The sequence below is a fragment of the Perca fluviatilis genome, chromosome 19 (assembly GCF_010015445.1).
Source record: "Perca fluviatilis chromosome 19, GENO_Pfluv_1.0, whole genome shotgun sequence".
Lineage (NCBI taxonomy): Eukaryota > Metazoa > Chordata > Actinopteri > Perciformes > Percidae > Perca > Perca fluviatilis.
The window spans coordinates 35,091,023-35,116,321 of record NC_053130.1 but is presented as its reverse complement, the minus strand read 5'-3'; the positions used below and the strand labels follow the sequence as shown (position 1 = coordinate 35,116,321).

Below are 25,299 nucleotides of genomic sequence, written 5' to 3'. Positions count from 1 at the left end.
CTCTGTCCGTAACCTCGCTGTCCACATTGTTTGGAGAGAGATCATGGACGTATTAAGAGAACTGGATACAGCGTCCGGCACAATGAGCTCATTCCAATGAGAGTTGCTCAAAAGTGCATAAAGCAGTCATGGAGCTTGAAAAATACCCAGAACTCCCGCGTTGACTGGCCCATGACATCACGATGGACGTGCGCACTAGCGACAGTTCGACGAGTTGTCGTAGCAACACTACTCGTTTATGAGCTTCTTTCCAGTGGAAACGAGTATACGCGTAGAACTCGTCGTAAATATTCACTAACATTGGGTTTTCATTGTTTTCATCGTTTAATGATTATCATATAAACGATGGATGTATAAAGAGAACAAAGATGATGTAATCATTATGTTATATAATCACTAGCTACCCATAGATTTATTTACGCTAGGTTAGCGGTAGCCCCGGTAGTTTGTGAACAGATGTTAATGTTACAGGCTTTACAGCATACAACCCTCGGATGTATTATAAGATAATGATGAATTACAGCGGTATAGCCATTATTATAGCTAAATGAATTCAGTAGAACCGTCATATGAGCATGCACAGTGCAGGGCGAAATGGGCGCAGTACTGTGTACAGTACAGTGCATGTTACATGTTTTTAAATATGACGGTTTAAACAAGGACCATTTGAATGTTCGGACTGGTAAGTTGATGTACCCCAAAAAACATTTGCCACTGAAATATAGACGTTTTTTTTGCCATGCAAAGTCTATGGGAAAAGTCTGTCTGGGCCAGAGTGTTGTGAGACATTGCAGTTCCTCCGTTGACCGCTAAGCCCATGGTTGGTTTCAGACATGGCGCTGTTCCTGATTTGTTTTTAGTTGACTTCCTTCTCGCTCTCTTTCTTTCTTATTACATTTAATTTCTGTTGCTCCATTATAGCTGCAGAAGGTAGGGTGCAAAAAGATGCCAGAATTTGAAGTAGAGTAAGACCTCTTCCTGCCAATAGGAGCGCCCTCTCTTCTCTGAAATGATCTGTGATTAGCCAGAGTCTCCCGTCACGGCTAGATTATCTAAAACTTAAAAAGAAACAGATCCAAGAGAAGGTGCAGAAGTCTAGTTTTCTCTCAGAAGACTTGAATTACAATATGCTGAAAGATTATTATGGAATTTTTGCCCAATGACGCAAAAAATAAAGTGACTACCGCAGCTTTAAATCCAATCCAGTTTGGACCAAGTTAATGCAATGATTGTCTTGTAGTATGATGTTGCTGTTCCAAGATCAAGATCTCACTCCCAATATCATGTCTGAAGCATTTATTTGCAATAACATTAACTTACTATAGGAGAGAAATAAAATTTCCCTTAGGAAACCAGTCTGGTAGAATACTTTTATACTCTTATTGAAATATTCAATATAGTCATTCTTTTGTCAATAACTCGTGACTCCAAGGAGATCAAGTTATATGGGTATGAGAGTTTATTAACATATCCATTCAAGAAACTTGGATCAGTATCCTAGTTTCTCCAACCAAACCCAGGTAAGGCATGCAGAAAATGATGTTTCCATCTCCTGCTTCACCTGAAAGGTGCAGAGATGTGGCAGATGTTAATCTATGTATGTCATCTTGTACGTGCTGCATTTCTGGCCATTGTTCCAAACATGAATATTCCAAGAATGAACATGAACACAGACCTTGTTTTTCAAGAAAGCCCACCAAATATGCAACCCATTTTTGTCATTGTACTATATGGATGCAAATATGCAGGTTTGGAAGTTTCAGGGTTTGCAAAGTGAATATTTAGCGACTGATGACAACGAATCAAATGTGATGAATTGCCATTGCCTTGAAATGTGGGACAGATACTATTTTGTGTCACTTTTCTTTTCCTACTGAAAAGACATAATGTATGAGGCTATGTCCACTGGGCAGGGCTACTTAGAGGCAGCAATAAACTAGCCCACTCCTGGTCTTACAGCAGGAATTAATCTATTTGTTCGTAAGAATATACTGGCTAAAAGCTTGCTTTGGGGCAGTCTAAGTGACTACTCTCTTTCAAGCTTTATTTGATTTTTTTGGTCTCTTCTTCATGTGCTCACTGCTTCTTTTCTCCTCTTCCTCCTTGATTTAAAACATTGTCCATACCTAGACAGTCCCCTGCCTTGCTAATACTGCAGGGTGTCACTGTGGGGGGGCGGCACACAGACTAATAGTCTTTGATTAGCCATATCCAAGAATATATCCATACATCCACTATTCAACACTTAATTTAGTTGAAAGCAACACATTAATTTGCCATTAATCCAAGTGCTGGGAATAGAATAAGGCTGAATAAATGACATTACCTTTTGAACAGTGTTGACCTTTCAATAGCATTTCAGCAATATTGTAAAGCAGCAATTCCTGCACTCTGAGGGTGTTAACATCACTTTGTTACTCATTTACTTTTAAATCAAACCCAAAATACATAAGGAGGTGTTCCCAGTGGAGGACAGACAGATTGAAGTCTGTATTCATTTCTTTGTACCTAATGATGGTAATTTTGCATACCAAACATTCTCAAGCCCACTCTGAAAGAAGCTACATCAGAGCAATTCCTTTACACCTCACCAAACATTTTGAATTAAAAAGGCAATTTACCACCAGTCAAATCCGAACATGTTTTTGATGCTTACAGTTTTTGTGTTGATGCTAGCCTGATGCTAAATCAGCCTTGATTTATCTATGTAATTTTATATGTACTTTTCTCGTGAATTGTAGATTATTATCAGAAGAATGTGATTCCATGTTATGTATTGTTGATTGCATTTCAGAAAAAAAGCAGTCTGAAGGGCATCATCAAAAGATGAAATTGCTGAAATCTGCTCCCACCAGGATGCCATTAATAAATGTTTCTTTCATGGCTCGCTTTTTGTGTTTCTCTGCTTTTGTCAGGACATTTTTTCTTCCTTCAGATGCTATCATGAAACATGCATAATTGGCATCCATCTCCTTCCCATAGGCTTCTTTCATGTGTTACTTAGGGATGGTTTCCTTATGGCCGTCCTGATGATTGAACTGTTAGAAATGGATTCGCCATAGTGGCAGTTTAGTATGTATGCTTCATGTAGAACTGATCAATTTGCAAATGATTTCAAAAGGAAATGCCACATAAGAATATGTGTTAGAAGTGATAATCATACAGAAAAACACGATGCGTAGAAATGCAAGATGCAAATACACGTCACATCAAAAACCTGTGATTACATCTAAAAGGAGAGATATTCACTGCCTTTTCCCAGCCTGCCTGTGCTTCTCTAACGATGTGTGTTTTTTCACACCTTATCATTGCCTTTGCATGCGTCCTGCTATTATGACTGATTGCAGGGCCAAAGAAAAGAGGAAATCAACAACATCTCATCTGCCCCGTCTGTCGCTCTGCTACCTCATTTCTTTGCCTGTTTTCCACATGCTTAATACAAAGCACGCTTGTCACTCTATGCAGATTTGAGAATGAAGGCGCTGCAGGATGCTGGCTCTGTCAGTTTTTGTTAGATTCATGACATCTTTTAGGGAATAGGTGCTGAATATGCCGTACGTTGTGCATGCAGAGTTTGTTCATGTGGCTGCACAATGCAATCTGGTATTGAGGTATGGTGAGTGTATTCAGTGAAACTATTTACACTAAAGTGTTATTGTCGTTGTTGAAAAACTAGCTACAGTTTGAAAAGTTTAATGTTGCTGCTTTTGTGTACCACCTTTGCTGCTTTATCATGTCCAACAGATTTTAGATATATACAGGTATAGCAGAAGAAAGCTGTTCTTCCCTGTTTTTAAGTGATTCATTCAAACCATCGTTTTTTTTTTCATATCACCTCCATGTAATTTCAAGATTCAAAATGTCTGAACCAACTACAGTGTATTAAATACTATAATTTAAATATATACAATACAAAAGTGACGCTTGGTCAGGTGCCTTTGGCGTTTGTTATTGACGCAAAAAATCTCCTTAAGAGGATTTCGCGGCCTTTTTTTTTAGATTGTTGCGGCCCAAAATGCCTGATTTTGGGGGAGCTTTTGTAAAAAATTGCGATTAAAAGTTGCAATGTCTTTTGTATTTTTGTTGAAACAAAGTTGCAAGAGACCGTGAAAATTGCAAAAGAAGTTGTGATTTATTTTGAATACTTGTTTTGGGGAGAATAAAATTACTCTGGGCTGAGTTTTCCTAGTAACCAAATTTAAGAAAAAAAAATTATAATTTATTGACTGAATCAAATTTCAACATATGTGTCAGTGGCTTGTTGCTCTTTACATTGTTAGTTAATTTCCTAACTGGCCTAGCCTTTTTTATATTACCTAAAAAAACTAACAGTTTTAGGCTACAAGGTTTTCAACCTGCAGGGACGATATTCATGATATATTGTTGAATACATTCAGCATGGGCAGTCACATGTGCTTATACGGTATGTTTGTGGCTGTGCCTCCTCGCTGTAGTTGAACCGTCAGAACCGCTCTCTGAAGAGGAAGAGCATGATGCTGCTGCCCCTCCTCGGCCCAGAGGCCATCGCTGAGATCAGCCTGGACGATGAAGAAGAGAACGAGAGTGAAGAGCTACATGCAGCTAGCATGGTCTGCCTCTCTGCCCAGTGCCAGACCACCATCTCAGGTGTGTAAAGTGCCAACAAATTTAAACTAGTCATTTGTTAGTCTTGCATTGCCAGACCTTCCTCCACAGCGCTGCGGAGGAAGGTCTGGCTAGTCCACACAGCATTCCTGGATGGGAGAAAAACGTGCTCTGGTTTATTGGCATTTCTTTAAACCAATTACAATCATCTTGTGTATCTTGTGAAAAACGTGCTCTGGTTTATTGGCATTTCTTTAAATCAATCACAATCAACATGTGTATGTTCAAAAGTAGTTTTAGTCGTGCAACAGAACAGCAATAACATGCAGAGCAATCCCAGAAGTGGAATGTCGTGGATATAGACCAGTCATTTGTTAAGTGCTAAACTGTGCATTGCATATTCATGAAGTAACAATAACTACATACACTATGTTCAGTGAGTGAGGCTTGGTGAAGCAGCACTCACTCACCTACTTCCCTACCAATCCAGCTGTCTCTGGGAAATGTCATGGTCACTTCCTTAAGTCAGTAGGTAATTATACCTGAGGTGATAATGGATGATGCTTTTCCCATCATGTTGTTGAAGGCTGTTGGCATTATAAGGGACAGACAATCATACCATTTGGAAATGATACACTCTGATGCAGAAGATGACTGAATGCATTAATAAGTTGACTTGCTCAAAGATTGTGGTCTTATTTTGTTGCATAATTGCATGTTAATGGACAGTGCCAGGGTTGGGCAATATGTTAAAATTGTCAACATATTGTCAGTCCGAACCCCCCTTAAAAAAAAAAAATATGCTGGCTCTGCACGCTGTCTCTCTCTGCCGTTGCTGAGTAGTCTTGCATAGCCAGACACACACTGTTTTAGAGCTTTGCAGCGGCTCTGACTCCTTCTGCACGCACAGACTATTAAATTAGCAAAATAAAATGACAAAAATTGGCAAAAAAAAAACACAAACCATTAAATTTGCAAAATCAAATGACAAAAATCGGCCAAAAAAAAACAACAAGCAGTGATGTACTCAGCCAACCGGCTGGTAGCCGATTTATTCCTCCAATCGCCCAATCCCAATGGGCAGCTAGTCAAAGCACTTCCTGCCAGGGAACACACACATTTTCATTTAATGGGAGAGTTTTATCCATCAGAATACTTGTCCTACTTAACAAAGGGCATTCCATCCCTCCCCAAAAACAATTCCAGGTGTCAGCGACCTTTTTCTGCTTAAGTACCCTCATAAATGCCTCAGCCTGGTCCTGCTGTGAGCTGCGTTGTAGTAACAGGTGTAATCTCTGTGTAATTTCAAAGATTTCAGAACTAAAGTGTTCCTTGAATTTCCTCGGCAAACAAATTTGAACATTTTATGCAGTTTACACATGAAGCAGATGACTGACGTTCCCACAAAAACTCTGTTGGTGCTGCTATTGTTTTTTTTATTAAATGTCACACTATATTCTTTCACATTATATTTCATTTTGCAATCACATAAAGTATAACAAAGAAATAAATGAATGGTGGTTGCAGTATATTCTCCAATGTTCTCGTCTTTTCACTGCTGCTCCGGGGTAAACATATACTAAATATTCACTATCTAAAAGCAACACAAATCTTGTATTTGATCACATGCTGTGGACTGTGATATTAGTTTATAGGTCAGTCACACTATTCATACAGCCAAGGGTTATCGTTAACTTTGATCGATTTGGTCAGGTGACAACAATGTCACCCAAACTCTTACCCTCAGGGTTTTTAGTTTTTAGTATTTTTAAGTATTTATGTATTCTCTTGTATGATTATTATTGACTATGGACTGTTGTATGTTGTGTCTAAATGTGCCTGAACAAATGAAGTTCCTTCATGGGAAAAATAAAGTTAATTTGATAGATATATAGATATATATTTTTTTTTAAACATCCAAGGTGACAAAAAGAATCACAAAGAACGAGTCCTTCACCCAATATGAGCTTAAAACTGCTTTGATTTTCTTTGTTTCAGAGCTACAAAATAAGTTGGACAAACACCCAGCTGTCACTGATCTTGAAGCAGTGAGAGAACAACTGAGGGAAACCAGGGAAGAAGTAAGTGCACTGTTTCTGTCACTTGGATTCTATACACAATACATGTTTGCTCATAATAAATCTATGTCAATGGCAAGGCTACCAAATTGTTGAGAGCGTGTTACTGAAGAGGAGGTCTCTCCTCTTCCTTTGTTGTTTGAAGTCGTGCACCCAGCTGGGCTTGGATGTGGATGTGTGTGTGGATGTCCACCTGTTTTACTAAGCCAGCAGCAAAATTCAGATTAATTGCAATTATTGCTGGTAAATGCAACGTTTCTATCATTCCGGCATGATTTTAGCCTTTCATCACTGCGACTCATCAGTAACGACAACAGAGTTACGTGTAAGCAACAAATAAGATAACAATCCCCGTTAGTGGATGTTTGTCTGTGTCGCATCATGTTTGCGCTGGTTAAGTGTTGTGTTTGTGTCTATCCTGTTGCTAAACCAAAATCAGTGTGCTGCCAATTAAGATCTGGATCCGAGGATATCACAAAACATGGTTCTTTGCCATGGCTGTTGATATGTCTATGTGTAATTGTTGTCTGGCTCTGTGTGTATTTTTCTTTTTATTTCTTCTTTTGAGTAGAGCTGCTCAGGAACGCAAAATGAATTTCAATGTAAACTGACAATAAAGTTGTATTGTATTGTATTTGACAACAGTAGCTAGCATACCCAGCTGCTGATTCTGAGAAGAATCCAGTGGCTGGACACGACTTTGGCATGGTGTAAGAGGGCAATGGGTGCCGTGCACATGTGTGCTTTGTTTCCAAATTGTCGTCAGTGTTCTGCTCTGCGTCTCGCATCTTGGATGAGAAGAGAAATAGACTGAGCTGCAACAAGTCAGAGATGCTTATCTTTGTAAAGAGAAACATGCAGAAGTAGTAGGCTTGAGGTGATTTTCTTTTCCTTTTATCATTAATATTCAGTAGAGAAGGCCCACTGTATGGGAAAGCTTTTTACCTAAGTAGAGAGGCCCATGTTCCAGCCAACTGTTAGTTTGTGCTTAATGGAAACACAAGAGGTGAAAGATATTTATATTTGATTTATTAATTATGTTTATATATATATATATATATGTATTTTTTTTATATATTTACATTTCATTGAATGACCTAAAAACAATTCAAGTAATTGTTTTATAATGATGGCACAAAAGGGGGAATAAATACAAAAAAGGCTGTTATTTTAAACATCGGTATCGGCCCAACATTTCACAATCATCCCTACTTTTTGTGCTATTTTCCTCAATGTCCATTGTCGCAATGGAGAAAGGATTTGTTGTAAGGTCTCGGGAGTTAATTAACACAAAGCCGTGCAGCCGGCTGCCAATTACCAAAAAAGGACGTAGGCCTACCTGAAGCCCAGTGAACTTTTGGTGGCGCTATCTCAGCTCCTGCACTGTCCACTTACAACGTGGTTGGCTGGTTTCCCTTTTGCGTCGCCAACCGCTCACTGAACGCTCACAGCTCTGCGTTGATTTCAGTTCATGTAGGTTAACAAATAGATGGAGACAGAAACTAACCAAACTACTCTTTCTTGCATCTCCTTCTTTCTCCTCTCTCTCTCTTCCTCTTCTCACTTACTTCTTGACATTCAGCAACCAATCAGAAAGACAAAGACCATGGTAGTTTTCTCTCTGAAGAGGTTAGTCTGGACTCTTGCCAGACTGTCAGTATGTTAGTTTGGGACAGCACCACTAATGTGTGACAGTGGATTCTTCCTAATCTCTCCCGGTTTCCAAGTGCTGCCTCAACAAGGCTGCATTTCAGATGCTATTTGCCCAGCATTTTAAACGGCCATACCAGTTAGATATCGTTTTTTTTTCTTCCCAATACTGATTCCAATACCTGAACTTGTGTATCGGCCAATACTGAGTACCCATCCGATACCAGTGTGTTAAAAAATATGTCATAGCAGGTTTAATTAAAAAACTTAAAGAAACTATTTAGCTTTATATAAACGTTAATTAAACTCTCATGAAGTGTTTGGTTTGTTCATTGGCTGTCATGAGACAGTTATAATTTTGTCATGAATATTTTTCCTTGAGTAGAAGGAAGTGAAACAACTTGGACTTGTCATAAAGATGTCATAAATGCTCTTATAACGGTGTCATAAATAATTCCCTTAACCAATTGGACCCATTTGGATTTGTCATTAAGATGTGCAGTTTGACCAGTTGGACTACAGCGAATACAGTACCGAGGTGATTTAGGTAGTTTTGGACAGCCTAAAGCTAATGTTACTTGTTGCTAAAGTAACTGGTAACTGTAGTTAGCTGCCAATAGCTAGTTAGCTCAGTTAGCAGGACAGCTGACTCAGCCCCAGTGTGCAGGAGCCAAGGAGGTTTGGCTCTTGGCACCTCAGGGCTGAGTCAGCTGTACAGCTAACCAAGCTAAGTAGCTAACCGCAGCTAACTCAACAGTTAGCGGTTACTTTAGCAAGTCAAGATAGTCTAAACCGCGAAAATGTTTAAAACGTTTTCTGTCCAAAACTCATTAAATCACCTCAATACTGTATTCACTGTCATCAAACTGGTCTTAGAACTTTTATTACATCTTAATGACAAGTCCAAATGGGTCCACTTTACTTGAGGTCAAGGGAATTATTCATGACACCGTTATAAAGGCATTTGATAGGGAAATCAAACGGAGCCCTGCGGAGCTCAGTCAGGGCAGCGGCATTTGGTTGTCCAGCAACCCAGAAACAGTGACTTTGCGCCGGCCGCAGAGCCCCGCGGGCTGCCGATATCTCTGTGCCCGAGTAGCAGTGCTTCGGCTGTAGCCTACTTCCACCCAATATAGTCACACGTCAATATCTGCATAGGAAATTGTCTAGTCTTAATCGGCATTGCTATTTTTACTTGTTGTGAATACGCAGGCCACAAGAAGTAATTCGATTTTGTTTTTGTTGTTGTTGGGTCACTTTTACTCACGACATGCTAACGGCAACAAAGGATTTAATTCATTACGCTAAGCTAAGCTAGCGGTGCCGGCGCCAGACTAAGACAATGCATGCACTGAGACAAAAATTTGTTTGCCCACCTATATAAATATAGAGGAGAAGGTGAATAACCCTATTTCAACAAACTGTGGCATATTCCTTTAAGGTTAAGGAAAATATTTATAAATGGTCTCATGACAGCCAATTTAAAAACCAACCACCACTGACAGTTTAATGTAATGTTAACCCAAAGCCAGATAGTTTCTTTGATTTTGATAATTATGCCTGCTGTGACATGTTTATGACAAGTTATGTTGTCTAGGTTAATGTCAAGTTGCCATAACACAACAATGCCAACTTTGCATTAAAAGTGTCATAATTTACCAAATTACAATGCCAATGACAACAGTCAGAAACATTCATAAAGACGTTTTAATGACATGTGTCATGTCACAGTTATGACGGTGTCATGTCAGTCTTATGCACACTCCTTCAAATAAAGTGTTACCAAATCGTCTTTGTCATCTCCATTTTAACCATGTCAGTGATTACTATAAAAACAGAACTCGTAACATTATCTGTATTGTTTCTCTACTTTACATTTGCAGCTGCTGAAAGAGAAACAGGATAACACTGTTTTAATTGCTGAGACGCTGCGGCAAAAGAAGCTCCTGGGGAAATATAACAGAGGTTGGTGAAGGGGGGCGGGGGGGGGGGGTGGTGCACATGGTTAATGTGGTCTTCATATTTTAGAAACACTACCACTAATAAGCTAATGTAAAAAAACATGGATACTACTCACGATCACGGTGCAGCTGTGGCTCAGGTGGTAGAGTGGTCGCCTACCAATCAGAATGTCAGTGGTTCGAACCCAGTCTAAGTGTCCTGAATTGCTCCTGAGACTATGCCATAGGATTGTAAATGTGCGTGAATGTTTATCTGATGAGCAGGTGGCACCTTGTACGGCATGTAGTGTATGAATGTGTGTGAATGGTGAATGATTTGTGTACTATGTAAAAGCGCTTTGAGTATGTGATAAGACTAGAAAAGCCCTATATAATACATTCCATCTTATTTCCTTATACCAGGGTATCACATTCATTGATTGTTGATAGACTTCATGTTGCATTTTTATGGTAAAAGACATGAAAGACCCAACATGGAAATCTTTGTCCAGTGTCTCAGTTTGCTGTGGAGGAATATGAGGCCTTACAGGACACCGTGAACCTGGAGAGGGACCTGAGGACAGAGGCAGAGAGCTTTGCTAGAGCGGTAAGTTAGCCCTGCATGTTCCTCTTTTATTCCCGGTATGATGATTTCCATTATGCTGTTTTGTCCCTTGCAACAATGTGTCCTGACAGTCTTCCATAAGGGGAAATAACCCTTTTTTTTTCTTGTGGTCCTTTTTTTTCAGATGGTGGTTGAGCAAACAAAGCTGAAGAGACAGAGTCAGATCCTGATGCAAAGCTCCTCGCCTAGTCAAGCTCTACAGGAAGCCCTCAGCCAGGTCACCGGACTGACCCAGGAACTGGAGACACAGAGGCTGAAGCACCAGAGCCAGGTCCGTGCACACAACCATGCACAAACTAGACTAATGTATGGATGTCACATCACACAAATAGTTGCAGTTCTTAAGTTCTTGGCTGGGTATGATGGACATGGAAGAGTGAGGTAATACAACTGAACTGAACTACAGAATGCAAGCTCTTCAAGCATGTGGAAGTAAGGCCTCACGATGGGACGTCCACATTTGTCTCCTCATAAAAATCTCATAAGCACTTCTAATTTGGGGACTTTTCCTTTTTCGTTCCAATTACATTCTCAATGTGCAGTTCTAAAAACAACACACAAACCCAAATTTGAGGCAGTGGAGGAGCCAAACGGTTCTTTTTAGGAAATATTTAAAACAACGTCGTGGTGTGGCCCAACAGGCAAAAATATCCAGTCTCTGGCTCTTTCACCACTTACTGCTAAATAAGCACCAAGCTTACAAGTACGACACACTTCATTCAGAATCATATCTAGTGGGCATTTTGTCTTTATTAAATAATTTCTGATAGTGTTCTTAAAGTTATCAATCAGCAGAACTTAGGGGATTGTTGTTTGTTACCAACATGTGGCCATATAATCTAAAATAAGCCTCTAATGGTCTTATGAGAAAAAATGCTGTTCATTAATTTCCCTGATTAAAACAAACTTGGAATAGAAAAGCAACAGGGAACAGCAAATTAAAATACTACTACTGACATTAACAGTATTGGATTCTAGCATGTGCAAAAACAGTTTTCAAGAAAAAACAAGTAGTGGAAAAAATGATCAGGTTTTAGTCGTGTGAACATGATTTTAGCCATCTCAGTTGGGATATTTTGGTGTTCTCAACTGGCAAAACGAATCAACGTGAGGAAGAAAACACACCAGTTAGAGGAAACTGCTCAGGACAATCTTTTAGTGGAGACATGTTGAGACTCTGGATCACACAACGTCTTCATGACTTATGATTCATTCTGCAGTTCAAACATGTCTGACGAGATGTGTAAGAATAGTATTCATCTTTTCATCTTTTGAACTGGAAATAACTATGGAGGAAAAAAAAAATACATGTACTGGGAGCAAACACTAAACTCAAGATCTTGAGGGAGTTTTTCCTCGCCACTGGAGTTTTTCCTCGCCACTGGAGCAAACACTAAACTCAAGATCTTGAGGGAGTTTTTCCTCGCCACTGTCGCACTAACTGCTTGCTCTTGGGGGAATTACTGGAATTGTTGGGTCTTTGTAAATCTGTCTGTAAAGTGTCTTGAGATGACTCTTGTTATGATTTGATACTATAAATAAAATTGAATTGAATATAGCCACAATTATACATGATTAAACACAGAGCTTTCAGGACGGCGAGCAAAGTTGACTTTGAGGCGAAAACAAAATACTTTCACAGATCTCGAGTTTGTGACATGGAGGGAAAAAAACAACAACAAAAAAAAATTTTAAAACGAAGAAATAAAAAGTAATCAATATGGATATGCTGGACTTTTGTGCTGCTTATGGATGTTCGAACGAAAGAAAAACAGCAAGGGATAACATTTCACAGGTGAGAATGTGTTTTATGATATATTCCGCCTTTGACCTGCAATCGGAGCTCCGGCAGCGGCGGGAGGCGGAGAGTTCCGTGGCCGGCGGCAGCGTCAGGAACACAGCTTCGCTTCACTGCTGCGCCGGTCCCCCGGTCATGTTTCGTCGTCCACAGTCCGAGTCCCACCAGACTCCTTTTAAGAAAACTGTGATTTAAACTTCAGCAGGCTGTGACAGTCCACTTGGCTCAATCCTGGTACTGGTTCTGCCGGGCTTCCCTTCCCTCCAGCGGGCCCAGCAGTACGGCGTGGGCCTCCAGCTTCTTGGTGTCGGTTTTGGTTCCTAGGAAGCAGGCAGTGAGCTCCAGATCCTGCAGCCGCAAACGGACTCTGCTGCCCCGCACTGCAATAGCTCCTCTCCGTCCGCCTGCCACCGGCAAAGGCAATGGAACTTTCCGCCGAAATCTACGTACAGGTCGTCCTGGACTACGTGGAAGATCCTCTCGATCACCACTCTGTCTTTGGCCGTTCCCATCTGGATTAGCGAGGACCGGCGCAGCAGCGAGGCAAAGCTGTGTTCCTGCCCGGGGGAAGAGAGGCTGCCGTAGGCCACGGAGCTTTGCCTCACTGCTGCGCCGGTCCCCGCTGATCCAGATGGGACCGGTCAAAGTGGTGATTGGGAAGATCTTCCACATAGTCCAGGACGACCTGTATGTTGATTTCGGCGGAAAGTTCTATTGCCTTTGCCGGTGGTCGGTGGCCGGCGGCGGGGCTGCAGAGTCCGTCTGCGGCTGCAGGATCTGGAGCTCACTGCCTGCTTCCTGGGAGCCAAAACCGACACCACGCTGCTGGAGGCCCAGGCCGTACTGCTGGGCCTGCTGGAGGGAAGGGAAGCCCGGGAGAACCAGTACCAGGATTGAGCGGAGCAGACACATTGTCACAGCTTGCTGAAGTTTAAACCACAGGTTTCTTAAAGGGAGTCTGGCGGTACTCGAACTGTGGACGACAAAACACGACCTTGGGACCGGCGCAGAAGCGAGGCGAAGCTGTGTTCCTGCCCGGGGGAAGAGACGCTGCCGCCGGCCACGGAAATCTCCGCCTCCCGCTGCCATCTCATCATCAATGAACCTAGGGGTTAATAACATATGTGTACCGAGTCGACCGTTCTCTGGGACATGTCTTCATGCTAATCTACTGTGTCACTAGCTTGAAACAAGCTAGTGCAAACCGGTGGTTAGCTTATAACGCTAGTCTTCGGGGCAGAGGGTAAATCGGTATTTCTACACCACTAACAAGGCTCAAAATAGCACCACACTTCCACGGTAGCATAATGAGGGTCCCTACATGTAAACTCAAGCATTGAGAACTTTGTAAGTGTACAGACAGTTTATTAAAAAGATAGTTTATAAGTTATAGTTTATGTATACAAGCAGGCGCCATCTTGGGAAAACAGTCATGACCAGTCGAACGATGAACGCCGTGCTTGAGCTGTTTCTGGTTACTGGTTGCACGGCGTTCATTTCAAGAGATTATAATTTTGAGAATTGGGTACATTTCCAATTATTTACTTTTCCACATCAAGACATAATCTTTTAAGAGAGAATCAATGCCTCTAAGAAATGGATCATAAAGATGTCATAAAGTTTGATTTCACTCTCAAATGCTTTGGAATTATCATTAAGATGTCCAGTTTGATCAGTGTGGAGACAGTGAATGCAGTGCCGAGGTAATTCACGGAGTTTTGGACAGATAACATTAGCTTTAGGCTAATGTTACATGTTGCTAAAGAAACCACTAACTGTAGTCAGCTGCAATTAGCTAGTTAGCTCGGTTAGCAGTACAGCTGACTCAGCCACAGGGTGCAGGAGCCAAACCTGGAAAGAAAACCATCTCGGTAGTGTATGCATGTCTCAAACCTGGCTCCAGTTCCACGGTAAGTCTCAGAGGCTGTGTTTGGTCCAGGTCCGGCGACTTTGGCCGTTTTCACTGGAAGCTCACAGTTCCGACAGAGTCAGCTAACCTACTAGCATGGTGGATCAATGCAACGCACATTCAGCGCAGTGGGCTACTGTAAACGCTAATCAATATCCACTTTGGGTGTCAGAATATAATCCATTAATTTACTTTTCCACATCAAGATATACACTTTCATGAGAGAATCTAAGAATTATTTTTCCCCCTACCTCTAACCTGTAGTGCCTCTAAATCATATGCATCAAAACACTAATTATTTAGCTGGTTAATTACACAGGGGGGAAATGACTGCTGAGTTATCACAGGCCATGACAGTAAAACCTAGGGGCCATGACCTGCCAGATTAATAATTAAAAGCAGCGGCGTAGCCTCCAGCTTCCTCCCACCTCCTCTTGCACTGATGGATAAAATTAGAGCTGAGTGGGATAACTGATCTCTCCTGGTGCCGGGGTGGAGGTTAGCCATACCCTTCATTTGAGGAACAATTAAAACCCTGGTTAAGATACTGGGGTTGGGAAGTGGATGACTGAATGTCAACTGGCAGCAACCCAATGCTACTTATCAGAAATCACCACCGCAGGAGCTGCTGCTGCCACAGCAGCACACAATGCTGCAGAGCTGCTCCTTTTCCTGCAATGTTTAGCTTATGATTGTACATGAACATTTATCACATTTTAGCTCCTTATAGTTATATTCCTTTTAATCATATATTCAGGGTGCAATTGTGTGCCTCTGCTGAATTATTTGTATCCTCCAGTGGGGACAAAATGTATCTAGTGCTACTTCACCAATACTGTAGACCATATATTATATACCTAAAATAGAAGTATTAAAAACTTAGTAAAGGGCTGTAACGTGAACACAAGGATCAAATCTGAGCAGCAGTTGCTGGTTGGATTTAGCTGCTACAGAGCTCCAGGACGCCGGCTACCAGCAGCAGTTGTTTAGCCGCCAACAGGTGACTGTGAGCCGGGCACAGGCACCGCCAGATGACGCTCCTTTCAGGGGCCGTGGTGGTGGAGTTTAGCCAGAACAAGTGAGCGTCACGCAGCGATGACACCAAAACCACTCGTTAAGTTTCGAAAATAGATGGTGGTTTGGATTAAAACACTCCTGAGGAACGAACAAGCGTTTTCTGGGTGAAAGTATTTTGTTTTCGCCTCAAAGTCAACTTTGCTCGCCGTCCTGAAAGCTCTGTGTTTAATCATGTATAATTGTGGCTATATTCAATTCAATTTTATTTATAGTATCAAATCATAACAAGAGTCATCTCAAGACACTTTACAGACAGATTTACAAAGACCCAACAATTCCAGTAATTCCCCCAAGAGCAAGCAGTTAGTGCGACAGTGGCGAGGAAAAACTCCCTTTTAGGAAGAAACCTCGGACAGACCCAGGCTCTATATAACGAAGGGCTCTATATCCATGGTATTGAAAGGGGGATTTAACAATAAGCTAATTGAGGGTCCATACGGTACAAGCCCTTTGTGGTAAACATTGAGTGTGTGTCCATCCGTTGTCAGATGAAGCAGATGGAGGACAGGCTGCGGAGCTGTGAGCCTCAGAGGGAGCTGACAGCATTGAGGCGTAAACTGGAGCTCATGGAGGAGGAGAAGAGAGAGTACAGAAAAAAATGCTCCAAGGCTGAAGTGGAGGTCAAGGATCTCCGGGGTGCAGGTGAAGACATGTTTGGAAGTGTAAGCATAAGACACACTGTGGGGTATTACACTGTACGCTATAGAGGACAATGCAGAATAGAACCGTATAGGGCAGTGATCTTCAACAGGGGGTCCAGGACCCTTAGGGGGTCCTCAGAGTTACTGGATGGGGGGCCACAAGTTATTGTTTATTCACTTAAAAACAAGTTCAAAACTTAATGTCTAAGAATATACATAAACATGAGTCCAACATATTATTAGCAAAGATAAATCGGCCTATTTGTGATTTGTTTTTTAATGTACACAACGTTGATAGAGGTAAAGTAGTAGCCACCCACAGATACAGTCAAGCTTAAGGATTCACTGTGCTACATGTATGTTTAACATTAAAACATGATTCATAAATATATGAATGTCAATAATTATTTGAATAGCTTAGTGTTGTATGCAACACAAAAAGGCTGCCCTACATGTGACTGTAGACCCAGTTTAATATACAACTCAATTTCATACAATATGTAGTGTGTGTGTGTGGGGGGGTGTCAGCTAAGGGGTCTTTGGCCTAAAAAAAGTTGAAGACCCCTGGTATGGGGGGACCACTGTGTGTGGGCTACACCAATGGCAACAGGCCCCGTTTGGTGTAACACATGATTCAGGAAGACCATTGGTTGTTCCTCAGAGTTTCCTTCTCTGTTCTCGGTTCTGTTGCTGTGGGTCTATTCTAACTGGATGGGTTTCCCTGGCCAGTTGAGGAGCTTCAGAAGAAGCTGCAGGCAGCTACCAACCCGCCCCCAGCTCCAGCGCCTCCCCCTCCCCCACCACCTCCACCCCCTCCAGCCCCAGCTCCAGCCTCCAACCCGCTCAGGTTTGATCACACACACAATATGCTCTGTACATCACAGTCCCAATCAGGAAAGGCTTAATTGCCAATGCTATGTTTACACGTGGCCGGCTATTTTCATAAACAGACATTTCAACCTCTCCGTTTTCACTGCCGTCAAGAGCATTGCCAAACCTGGTGGTTTAGCCAATCAGAATCCCAAAAACAGCAACGAATCACTTCCTCGACTGCCTAAACCTCCGTTTGTCTCAGTTTACATGCAGACGTGCAAACGAATATTTCCCAAATCTCCACTCTGGCCGGAGTTTTTAGAAAGACTCGGTTTCAGAGGACAATTCGTTTGTGTGAAAACGAAGGACACAAACAACGGGAAATGTCTCGGTTTTCACTTGAAATTTCACTTGCAACTGTTTACCACATTTTGGATGGATATCTAAAATCTCATTGTAAAAAAATATTTTGTATAAGCACCAATATTCAACCTGACAATATTGTCGCAATATCGATGTATTTGGTCAAGAATATCGTGATATCGTTTCTCCACATAGACCAGCCCTAACATGCAAAACCAAAAGCTAACGTATGATTAAAACCTTTATTTGTTGCTAAAACCTTTACAAGAACGTCGGTTAATTACGCTGACCAAATCAATACCAGTAAGCTCTTTGGGGATCCTGTGACAACTGATCTTCATGTGTGCCTCCCCCTGCAGCGCGCTGTTGTCATTGATCCGAAAGAGAACAGACATCAGTACCGACATCCCACTGGTGGTCCAGGACTCAGCCAAGACACCAGGTACACATCAAGCATCCACAACATGTTTGTTATATATATTATCTGATGCAGGTCTTTGTTTGATGTGCTAAAGTAATGCAGCAGTATAACTACAGTATACACAGTAAAGGCTTTAGCACCTGCAGTTTAAGAGTTGTTTTATAGTTAACTACTTCTACAACAGCACAAACACAAAGCAGATTCTGAAACAACAAAGAAACAACAAGCAATGCTTTATAACCTGTCTGGCACGTTTTGAACACGTTAGTGACAATGAGCAAGAAATGGAAGAAAGCAAGAAGTCAAAGGAGAAAGAATGAACAGAAGAAGAACCCAATTAAATAGACCTTTTTCACAGCAGACATGTTGACTTGTCATAGTAGGAAAAGCACAGCTGAAATTGATAACCTTAACGATGGCTCAATTCCGTCAAGTGTCCCAGTAAGATATTTCAGTGAGTCAGCCAAATGCACAAAATAAAATTTTCCCCCCTCAAAAAAACAAAAAATTTCCCCTAAAAAAAAAAAATAAATCTCCGAAGTGGAATGCAGCCATCAGTAATGGTTTAATACCAGGACCTCTCCTAAGTGGAATGCAGCCATCAGTAATGGTTTAATACCAGGACCTCTCCTAAGTGGAATGCAGCCATCAGTAATGGTTTAAAACCAGGGTCTCTCCTTAGTGGAATGCAGCCATCATTAATGGTTTAATACCAGGGTCTCTCCTAAGTGGAATGCAGCCATCAGTAATGGTTTAATACCAGGACCTCTCCTAAGTGGAATGCAGCCATCAGTAATGGTTTAATACCAGGACCTCTCCTAAGTGGAATGCAGCCATCATTAATGGTTTAATACCAGGACCTCTCCTAAGTGGAATGCAGCCATCAGTAATGGTTTAATACCAGGACCTCTCCTAAGTGGAATGCAGCCATCAGTAATGGTTTAATACCAGGACCTCTCCTAAGTGGAATGCAGCCATCAGTAATGGTTTTGAATACACCTGTGCTTTTCCTACTATGACATGTCAACATGTCTGCCGTGAAAAAGGTCTATAGAGACCAATAATTCCCCTGCAGACCTGCTCAGCTGAAAGACTTTTCCAAAAAGTGACTCCCCCCCTCGCTGGGAGACTTACTTTGCCATGAAGAAGCAGCGTTCAGTTTTTATACACCTCATATCTTGAACAAACAAACCTGGCTGTACTCTCAGTTCTTTAAAATCAAGGCTGGAGACTTTTCTTTTTGATGCTGCCTTTTTTTTTAATATTAATTGTTCACATCTTACACTGTAATGTAACTTTTATTCTTGTATTTCATACCTGTTTTCAAGGACGTCATTAGGCCTATTTTAGGGGGGCTCAAGCTACCCCAAAATGTTCCTAAGCCCCCCTAAATAATAATAAGAACAACAATAACAATTTGATTTATCCTCATTCATATTTATCCGCAACAAATTATATATATATATATAGCTACAAAATAGCCGAAAAGTCAGAAGTTAGACAGAAGTACAGAGAGTCGTTTTGCTATCAAGATGATGCACCGTCTGGTTGCATTGGTGTGAACTGGCAGCTTTCAGAGTGTTGTGAGTAACTGGAGGATTCATCTCGTCTCGTCGCTACTCTTTGGTCTGAACTCGCTATGCACCCTCCCCCCCTAACGGTGAAAGGAAGATTGATTACACCTAGTGTGATGCAGAGTGAAATTATAAGTTGTTTTTAATGACCTGCTTACCTTTAGCTACGTTTTCTTGAGGTAAAGGAAAGGGGATATTTTGGTTTGCTATGGAAAACTAAAGTCTAGCTAGAGTGAACGAGGGAAATACAATAAATGGTTAACTTAGCAAGCTAATCACAACTCTTTATTCATTGCCAATAATATAGCCTATCTATATAGTAGGAATATTCTAAAACAATATCAATCCCCATAGAATGTTGTTGTCACTGAAAACTAAAGTCATAGGGTCCCTGTTAATGCTATTGTACCACTGTATGCTTCAATTCACTGAGCAGATGAGATGGATATTGGAAGATATTTCAGCAGAGAGAAAGAGAAGCAGGAGATTGGCAGGGCAGTTGATTCTGATTGAGGTCAGTAGTGGTCTATAGGTCTAAGGATTGTTTTGTAACAATAAGCATTTGCTGGCAGGTCTAGGTACTATGCATAGCCTAAACTAAATTATTTCATTATATTTATTATATATGCTAGCTATATTCGAACCAATTTCACTTTCTTCATTCATTGGCTGTGATAAATTAAATAAATATGTAGATGTTGCCTAAATGTAGGCTAGGCTAAAGAGGAGCACATGGCCACACATACACACGTGAAAATAAAATGAAAGCAATCCTACATACAGTACATACAGTATATACAGTAATCATTACTCCAAATCTTTTATTCCTTCCACCATCAGGTTATTGTATTTAGACAGTAGCCACTTTAAATAGGAGCCGTATTCATATCTTACATGATAAAGTATGCAGTGATGCCTATTTTTTTCTTTTTCTTGTACTGCTATTTGTCATATTTGTTTAACTTACCAACGTATTATCTGTCTGGCCTCTGTTTGTCAGTTTATGGACATTTTGGATGTTGTTTCATGTGACCAATTTGCATTTCGAAGTCATGAAATTAGGATCAGGGTTTTTTTTATCTTAAAGGATAAGACAGAAGGAACAGAGTAGAAATGGAAGAAGAGAATATGTCTGTCACTTTTGACTTGTTAACATATTGGTTTCTTGACTGGTGGTTGACATAAGTGGAGCTCTAATACAGTAACGAAAGAAGTGAGTGCAAAGATTTTGCAAACACAAGTCACAAATACCCTGGGGGCTAAGCCAGGGGGGTCTTTCAATCCTAGTGACGTCCCTGCCTGTTTTAGCTGTTTTAATATTCTCTTTAATGGATGTTTTAACTGCTCTTTAATGTTTTTATGTAAAGCATGAATTGCCTTGTTGCTGTGGCGGGGAATGAGGCTAAAGGCCCAGACACACAGCGCCAACGGCCAAACGTCGGCAGAAAAGGCAGTGTGACTGATCAGTCTCCCCAAATTGGTCACAAAAGTGCCTCAGAACACACCAAAGCGACGAGATGTAATACGTCTCCATAACAGCAGGCGGCGCTAATCTGTATTGTCGCCCAAAAATGAAAACCCGGCAGCTGATTGGACGAACGCGTCACATGGGTCTGGCTGCTCCGGAAATTCAAAGCCAGACTGTCATGGCAGCTCGTTCAGAATATGATCTCACATTGTACTAAAATAGTTCACCTAGACGTGTTTCTGAAAACATTTGAAGAGAGAAACAGGCCATGCAGTTTCTGAATCTGTCTTCATTTCAGATCAACAAAGGTCAGTTTAAAAGATTTTCCTCAGATTTTGAGAGACTCTAGTCACGCTCATCCCGCTCCCCGTTTCTGGGTTAGCACTCCACCAATCAGATTTAAGTGTGGCAAATAAACTCAATTATAACTTTTATAATACTCGGTTTTCCTGGTCAACTTTTGTACCGATACCAGAACCTGGAACTTTTCTTTCGGTAGCCTACTTCCTTTCTGTTATAACAATATTTTATTTCAGCTGTAAAAATGAGTCCAGACCTATTTATCCTATTTACATTTTGTTATTTATTTAGAACATTTTACACACCAAAAAAATAAAAAATAAAACCCCTCCCTCTCCCGTCGCAAACCCATCCCTACAACCTCCAGTCTGTCTGCAGGGCATACTGTACAGACAGCTGCTGTCTCAGAAGCGTAACCACACCACGACCGCTTTCTGATCACCATTATATTATGGCTGTGAATGTTGTCTGCGAGTTTTGACTCACTGGGACTTGAACAAGCTGCGGAGGCGACGTAGATTCGCTCCGTCTCCACCACAGCTCTGCTGCACCCATCCACGGAACAAGATCTTTTAATGTTGAAATTTCACACATCACGACAAACTATTGTTTCAGTTTGTCGACTAAGATGTTAATTTCGCTGACGGTGTCTCTTTGTGCGTGTAAGATGGTGTCAGACTGTAGGTGCACGGGGCGCCACATCCAGTACTGTACCGCTCCCATCCACTCTGGAAGAAGAAATAAAGGACACAACAACACATTAGCCCACTGTGCTTTTCCCCTTGTCTCTATGTGTAATTGTTTACACAGCCATGCAATAAAAGATGAAACGCTGCTTTACCGGGTTCCTCTGGTGTCTCAGCCATGTCCATGTCTCCCTTCTTCTCCGACACTGTGCCCCCACCAGTAGCAGACACGCTCTGATGCCGGGAAGCAATTCTTTTTTTTGGCCTCCACCCTTAGATCTGTCTTTATTGTCCTCACTAAAACCGCAGCGGCGACATGTTGCCAGTCGCTGCATTTTCTTAAGTTTGCGACCCCACTGCTGTGCAACAAACGACATGTGCTTTCTAAAGGTCACCCACAAGCACCTCCATTTCTGTGTCAGAAACATTCACTCCGGTTGTTGCCTTGATTCACCGGAGAGGACCATTGATAGCAGGCCAGTTTCTTTGCATCAACGTTCATGATGGGCTTTGCATTGACTATTTATGGTTGAATGAGGGCATGTACAGGGCTGCATATGAGGCTGATCAACGTGCGCATATTTCCAGGTGGACTGTGATGGATAAAGGGAACATTTCCTGCAGTTGGGCCATTTTCAGCTTTTGTGCGCATGTATACTTTTAGTATTGATTCTACACACTTTTGTATAAATGAGGCCCCTGGTCTTGAATCCTAGTTGTGCCTTTCAGATTCGATCCTTTGGAAATCAAAGTCACTTTTGTGTAGAAGGACAAATTTTGAAGCAAGTTGTGCATCAGAAATTCAATCTTAAATCTCCATCATTGGCCTATTAGGTTAACCTGGTGAATTCCTTAATTTGTGCAAACAAAGGGAGGCCTTGACTTGATGGAGCAGGTAAGACGTCCATGTTGACTGAACGGGGTGGACTGTGTCATCATTTTGTGAAACAGTTTTTGAATATATGAGGCCTGAATTGTGGGCTACGCACTGGGTATTTGTTGGAATTACATACAGCGCTGAATAGGTGCCAGCAAAGGATCCACCACCCTGACACCTGAATAATAGTCTCTTTGGAGGAAAATATTTTACTATTACCGTAACACAAAATAGTTTTTGTGTGACATTTGGAAGACATCTTACTGACAATAGTTCCATTGCGTATGCCATTGAATGTTCTACGTTCGGAAATTAAATATTCACATTCTTTGCCAATGGGCTGCATTATTGCCCATCTTTTGTGAACTTGAGAAACTCATCCTCATAGAATTTTTTTATGAAAAATTGCTGAATAGTCTTTGTGTTTTTACACAGTGAGTTGAAATGAATTCCAGAATAATTTTGGTAACCTCACATACTACAAAGGCTCTAAACTCTACAGGTGTACCTTATTTACTACAAAATCAGTGGCAATGACAATAATTATTCATTTTTTCCATGACTGCTGCCAAATCCACCCTGAAACAGGCATTACACTAATGCAGTTCAGTCAATACTTATGGCATAATTAAAAAGCTGGAGGTTCTCCAACCAAAACTTCATTGATTGGTCCTGGGGGCTGGTGTCATTTTCAAGCTTTTACATCCAAATGAGCTATATTTCAAGTGCAGCGCTAATGATGCCTATGAATTACACAGTGCCTTGTACTTCTCCAAATCATTTAAACTCACTTTGTTTCTCGGCAGTCTCCCACTGAGGCAGACTCCTGTTTAGTGTCAGTGAAGCTGTCTGTTAAAAAGGACCGTTGTCTCTGATGCTTGTGTGTCTCCGTCTCTCCCAGAAGTGGACATCAGGCAGCAGGCAGTGGAGGAAATGATGCACAGGATTAAGAAAGGCGTTCAGCTTCGACCTGTCAGCCAGTCACCTAACCGAACCAGGAGACAGGTACCTTCAATCATTTTCTTAAAATGATGTAACAATATCTGTGACCTGCTGTGGTTTTGACATTTAAAGCCAGTTCATGAAAGCTTTTACTGTAACCTGTAGTTTGATGACAGTAAACTGTCAGTAATGGCCAATAACGCTGCAGCGCTGTGTGTTTGGGTGACCTTGCTCTGGCACACACCTCCGTGCACTGGGTGTGGTGACCTGTGTGTGGTGACCTGTGTGTGGTGACCTGTGTGTGGTGACCTGTGTGTGGTGACCTGTGTGTGGTGACTGTGTTATGAATATTCCACCTACTCTCCACTATGGCTCTCATCCATTCATCCATCCATCCATCCATCCATTTTCCACTTATCTGGGGCTGGTTCAGTTTAGACTGGTAGAGTTCTTTATTTTCCTTCAAGGGGAAATTTGATCTGCAGTTGGCGGTACAAAAAAGTAATAAAAAAATAACACTATATGACTCCTTCAGCATCATATCTAAACGCGCTTGGTCGGGACTATTCGTGTCACTTTTGACGCTCTGGGTCAGGACGTACGTCTAATTGACATGTGGCACGAGAACGGGACAGTTAGGCTTAGGAAAAGATCATTGGTGGGGTAATCAAATATGAATATTTAGTTAAACGTTTGGTGTAACATTTGGTTTAAAATTTTCCGTACTTCTCTTTTTTTTAAATTATATTTTATATTTTTAACAAGATAAATGCTGGAAAAAAACTGAGGCATATCAAAAATTTCACAAACTTTAGCTTCTGTGATAAATGTTCTGTGTTTGACTGTTCAATGGTTCCATGCTTATTAAAAGAAGAACACTTATTGCTGGAAGTTCATATCTATGTTCTCATACATGTATATTATACACGGATGAGAACATAGATATGAACTATACACTGTATAAGAACATAGAGCAGTTTCAATGGTGTCTCATGTTATAATGCTCCATGACATGTTTGATCTATCACACCTTGAATATTGATCTTTAGCTATACTTTCAAAAACAAATTTGCAAATTTGAATTGTAATCGCAATATCTGGCAGAAAAATCGCAATTTATATCGTGTGTTCCACTCACTGCTTGTTTGGACTAAACAGACAAATGCGTCAGTCAGACAGAGAAAGAAAACAGTGCCACCTGCAGAAAGTTGGTAGAAAAGTCCAGTACAAACTGCAGAGACGCCTCACAGTGAATACTAAACACTGAAGACAGAGAGAGAAGAAAACATGAAACTGGAGAGTTATTATAGGAAGTGCATGTGTGTGATTTGTTTTGCTGTGATTGTGACAGGAAATGCGTTGGCATCTTTGTTGAAAAATCACCAAAGGAAAACCACGTTTTACATTGTTGAGCGTCCATTGTTCAGTGCTCTTAAATCCATCAGCGTGTGGGATAATCTAAGAGCTGCTTGTTTTGATAAAACATGACATATGGCCAAGACATCTTTTAGTCTGCATGTTCCTCCGCCACAACAACTCCGCCAAATTAGATA

At 41.2% G+C, this 25,299-nt stretch overlaps 1 protein-coding gene across 1 annotated transcript in view; it reads left to right on the top strand.

Moving 5' to 3' along the window:
• shtn1 (shootin 1) overlaps positions 1 to 25,299 on the top strand; it is a 57,863-nt gene that overhangs the window by 28,952 nt on the left and 3,612 nt on the right. Inside the window, exons 5-13 of the mRNA XM_039783024.1 lie at positions 4,455 to 4,626; positions 6,583 to 6,665; positions 10,196 to 10,277; positions 10,765 to 10,859; positions 11,002 to 11,148; positions 16,150 to 16,303; positions 17,032 to 17,149; positions 17,838 to 17,920; positions 23,706 to 23,809. Of these exons, the coding sequence (XP_039638958.1) occupies positions 4,455 to 4,626; positions 6,583 to 6,665; positions 10,196 to 10,277; positions 10,765 to 10,859; positions 11,002 to 11,148; positions 16,150 to 16,303; positions 17,032 to 17,149; positions 17,838 to 17,920; positions 23,706 to 23,809 (1,038 nt within the window). The remainder of the gene's footprint in view (positions 1 to 4,454; positions 4,627 to 6,582; positions 6,666 to 10,195; positions 10,278 to 10,764; positions 10,860 to 11,001; positions 11,149 to 16,149; positions 16,304 to 17,031; positions 17,150 to 17,837; positions 17,921 to 23,705; positions 23,810 to 25,299) is intronic.